The sequence below is a fragment of the Phaenicophaeus curvirostris genome, chromosome 17, assembly GCF_032191515.1.
Source record: "Phaenicophaeus curvirostris isolate KB17595 chromosome 17, BPBGC_Pcur_1.0, whole genome shotgun sequence".
Lineage (NCBI taxonomy): Eukaryota > Metazoa > Chordata > Aves > Cuculiformes > Cuculidae > Phaenicophaeus > Phaenicophaeus curvirostris.
In genome coordinates, this window is record NC_091408.1 from 15,242,939 (window position 1) to 15,247,015 (window position 4,077).

At 54.4% G+C, this 4,077-nt stretch overlaps 1 protein-coding gene across 1 annotated transcript; it reads left to right on the forward strand.

The window, feature by feature from the left end:
- Positions 1-1,690: 1,690 nt before the first annotated feature.
- On the forward strand, positions 1,691-3,157 carry SNRNP35 (small nuclear ribonucleoprotein U11/U12 subunit 35). Its single transcript, XM_069871139.1, has one exon. It carries the CDS (start codon positions 2,140-2,142, stop codon positions 2,935-2,937), a length of 798 nt encoding a protein of 265 aa, XP_069727240.1. The 5' UTR covers positions 1,691-2,139; the 3' UTR covers positions 2,938-3,157.
- The last annotated feature ends 920 nt before the right edge of the window (positions 3,158-4,077 follow it).

Sequence of the window (4,077 nt, forward strand, 5' to 3'; positions counted from 1 at the left end):
TGTTCAGTGTGGGAGCAAAGGAACAGCAGATAAGCCAGCATCCCCCAGGGGAAAACTGGAGGAGGAAGGAAATTCTGACTAAAGCTGAGCTGGAAACCCCTGTGCTCTTTGGTACCAAGTGTGGCTTTAGACAAGAACAGCACACGTGCAGCTGCTGTGGCTGCATAAACAAATTCATGTGTGCAAGAACCAGCCTGCATGTGGAGTGGGAATAGGTGTATGTGGCCTTACAGCAGTACAGCGACAGGAACAAGCTGCAAATTCTGCAGAGAAAGAGGAAGTTTAGTTTTAAAATTATGCGGCAGAGAAACTTCATAATTCCCCCTTTTTTCTTTGCACATTTGGAGGCTCTTGGGAGCAGAGACATCTCTTGCACATCCAGACAGTGCCTGGCCTGGTCTAGGTGCTCAAACCTGATACTGTGATCTAATAAGCTCCTCAGACAAGAAGTGACTGTCATTAGTTCTTTGCAGGCTTCACAATACCCCTTTTATAGCATCGTGGCTTCTCTTGCATCACAAGAAGCTGAGCTTTCAGCTGGTTACACTCTTGCAATACTTCTTGCAGCTCCTGTAAACGTGAACCGAGGCTGGTTTGGATCTGTGTGCTCCATTACACTTTTATCTGGTCCAAGGCTGAGCTGTAAAATAAACGGCGGTGGTTGTGATCCTGTAACCTGACAAGAACAGGGCTCTCCTAGAGCAAGAGCGCTGAATTGTAATAATATGTAATAATTCTTAGGACTACTGGGAGTTCATCACAAGCCTGTTTTTTTTTTCATAGAATCACAGAATCACCAGGTTGGAAGAGACCCACCGGATCATCGAGTCCAACCATTCCTATCAATCACTAACCCGTGTCCCTCAGCACCTCATCCACCCGGCCCTTAAACCCCTCCAGGGAAGGGGACTCAACCCCCTCCCTGGGCAGCCTCTGTCAGTGCCCAGTGACACTTTCCCTGAAAATTTTTTTCCTGATATCCAGCCTGAACCTCCCCTGGTGCAGCTTGAGGCCATTCCCTCTCGTCCTGTCCCCTGTCCCTTGGGAGAAGAGCCCAGCACCCTCCTCTCCACAACCTCCTTTCAGGCAGTTGTAGAGAGCAATGAGGTCTCCCCTCAGCCTCCTCTTCTCCAGGCTAAACACCCCCAGCTCTCTCAGCCGCTCCTCTTGTTCTCCAGCCCCCTCACCAGCTTCGTTGCTCTTTCGAACTATAATCACTACAGTTTTTATATGACTTTAGCATTCCCTTAGTGTCTGATTTCCCGGCGCAGGGCCCGGCAGTGCCCGGTTCTGCTCGGGGAGCACCCCGGCCGGTCGCGCTGCAGTTTCGGGGCTCTCCGCTGTCGCTGCGAGCGGCCCGGGCCGCTCGGCCGGGCGGGGCGGCCTCTCCCCTCCCAGCCCGGGCCCCGCGGTCGCTGCTTCGGGCCCTGGCGACGGTTCCTCAGGCTCGTTGGGCGGCGATGACCCCGCGGGCGCCGCCCTCGGCCTTCCCGGCGGCCCCGGCGGCCGCTGCGGGGCGGGCGGGGGAAGGGGAGGGAGGGGGCGGGGCCGGCGGGGGAAGCGGCGCGGGGGGCGGGATCGGGGAGCGGCCGCCAGGAGCCCGAGAGGTCAGCGGGGGGGGTCGGGGGGTGGCGGGGACCTCGAGGACCGTCCGGCTGTCCCCGCGCTGCCTCCGCGGCTCCGGCGCCGGCCGGGCCCCCCGCAGCGGCCTCCCTGCCCCGGGCAGCCCGGGCCGGGCCCTCCCCGGCCCCACGGGGAGGCTTTTCTCCCGAAGAGCTCGTCTCAGGCTTTCCCCCTCCAATGTAAAGCCGCTCCCCCTCGTCCCACCGCTCCGTGCCTCTGGGAAACGTCCCTCCCCGGCTCTCCTGCAGCCCCTGAAGGGGCTGGAAGCCGCTCTAAGTTCTCCTGGGAGCCTTCTCTTCTCCAGGCTGGAAGGCCCCGGCTCCCCGGCCCGGCCTCACGGCGGCTGAGCTCCAACAGCAGCGATACCGACACTTTATTTAAGCTTGTCCGACTTCTCGGGGATTTTTGGATGGAAAATACCGTACAGCAGTGCTGGAAGTGGTTCCTGTACTCCCTTCTCTTCTCCCCCAAATCCCTGTGTGTCCCTCGGGTGTGTGTTCTTCTCCCCTCTAGACGATGAATGACTGGGCCCCCATCGCCAAGGAGTACGACCCCCTGAAGGCCGGCAGCATCGACGGCACCGACGAGGAGCCCCACGACCGCGCCATATGGAGGGCGATGCTGGCACGCTACGAGCCCAACAAGGGAGTCACAGGGGATCCTCGCCTTACCCTGTTTGTAGCGAGGCTCAATCTTCAGACGACAGAGGAGAAGTTAAAGGAGGTCTTTTCCAGGTATGGAGACATCAGAAAGATCCGTCTGGTTCGAGACCTGGTCACGGGCTTCTCGAAGGGTTACGCGTTTATCGAGTACAAAGACGAGCGTGCTCTCTTGAAGGCCCACAGAGACGCCAACAGGCTGGTTATCGATCAACATGAGATCTTTGTAGACTTTGAACTGGAAAGAACCCTCAAAGGATGGATTCCTCGGAGACTCGGAGGTGGTTTTGGAGGTAAAAAGGAATCTGGGCAGCTGCGGTTTGGAGGACGGGACAGACCTTTCCGAAAGCCCATCAATTTGCCAAACATGAAAAGTGATTTCTGTGGAGAAGGATCCGCGGAGAAAAGAAACTGGTCTCGTGAAGGAGCAAGGGACTGGAGAACAAGGGAGCGAGACCATGAAAGGAGCAGAGACAAGCGATGGTCAGAAAGGGAACGGTCATGGGCTTGGGGTGACAGTGAGAGAGAGAGGGACTCCAAGGAGGAGAGGAGCAGAGGGTGGGAGAGGAAGGACAGAGACAGAAAGGACAGGGATAGAGACCGAAGCAGGGAACGAGACGCCAAGAAACAAAGGGAAGATGATAAGCATCGGTAAGCGACAGAGCATCACTGGGGTACAGAGCTCCTGCACCCACAGTCCCTCAGTTGCAGGTGTTCCCTTCAGCCTGGGGGTGTGAGCAGCACTCCCAGAACCAGAACTCTTACTCCCTTGTGCTTGTGACGATCACCTGCTAGGAGTTCTCTGTAGTTTGGTTGCTAACAGTTATTACGTGTTGAGTTGTTCTTCAGAGAAAATAAACTTACCTATTAATATCTGTGAAGTGGCGAAGGCATTTAAGAAATGCACTGTGTGTACAGGCACCCCCTGCACCTCTCGTCCGGTGCCTGTTGGGTGCCTGGATTAGGGCTCATGAGAGCACTCGTATTTAATTATTTATGTGCCAGGTGTCCACACTCAGTGAGACAGATGCTATAGTCACTTGTTGAAGAAATAGTAACGAAAGACAAACTCAGCTTCTGAAAAACAAGGCCCAGACCAGAAGCTGGTGGGAAATGATTCTGTTTTCCTGGAGACACTGGGACAGGTGAGGTCTTTAGCAACAGCACATCCTTAACTTGTTCCATGACAGAGAGAAGCATGTAGTAAGGAATCTTTTTTTTACATCATGGGAGGAGGTAATTCCCTTTTATTAGAGGAACGTGCGCTACAGAGCAGGAAACAGGTCAGAAAATGCCTGAAGTTCCTGACCCACTCATGAACCATCACTGAAGGATGGTGGTGTGCTTAAACGTGCCTGCGGCTGCTCCCACTCTCCACCTCTCACCTAAATGAAGTCCTGCCTGTACAGGGTTTAAATCTTGTTCTGAACACTGGGCTCACTGCTGGTTGTAGCTGAACTAGGGAGGACGGAGGGCAAGCCAGGGTGTGCAGACACAGACACGCGTCTCCCACTTAGTAGCTTACAGTGTTTTCTAGAACAGGCTCTGCTGCATTCTTTGTCATCATATGCCATTCCAAAATATTTCCTAATGTATTTTAAACTGTTTGGTTAGGGGTTTGTCAGCTTTTGAATGGCCCTAACCTAAACCTTACATAGTTTGAGGCTTATTTCCATGAAGTGTTGTATGAGCCTTTTCCAGGTGAAAGAAAACAGACCCATATCCTGCATCCCCACGAAGAGATGGTATTAACCTTCCACAACAGAAAAAAAAGACACAAGTCTTGCAGAAAAAC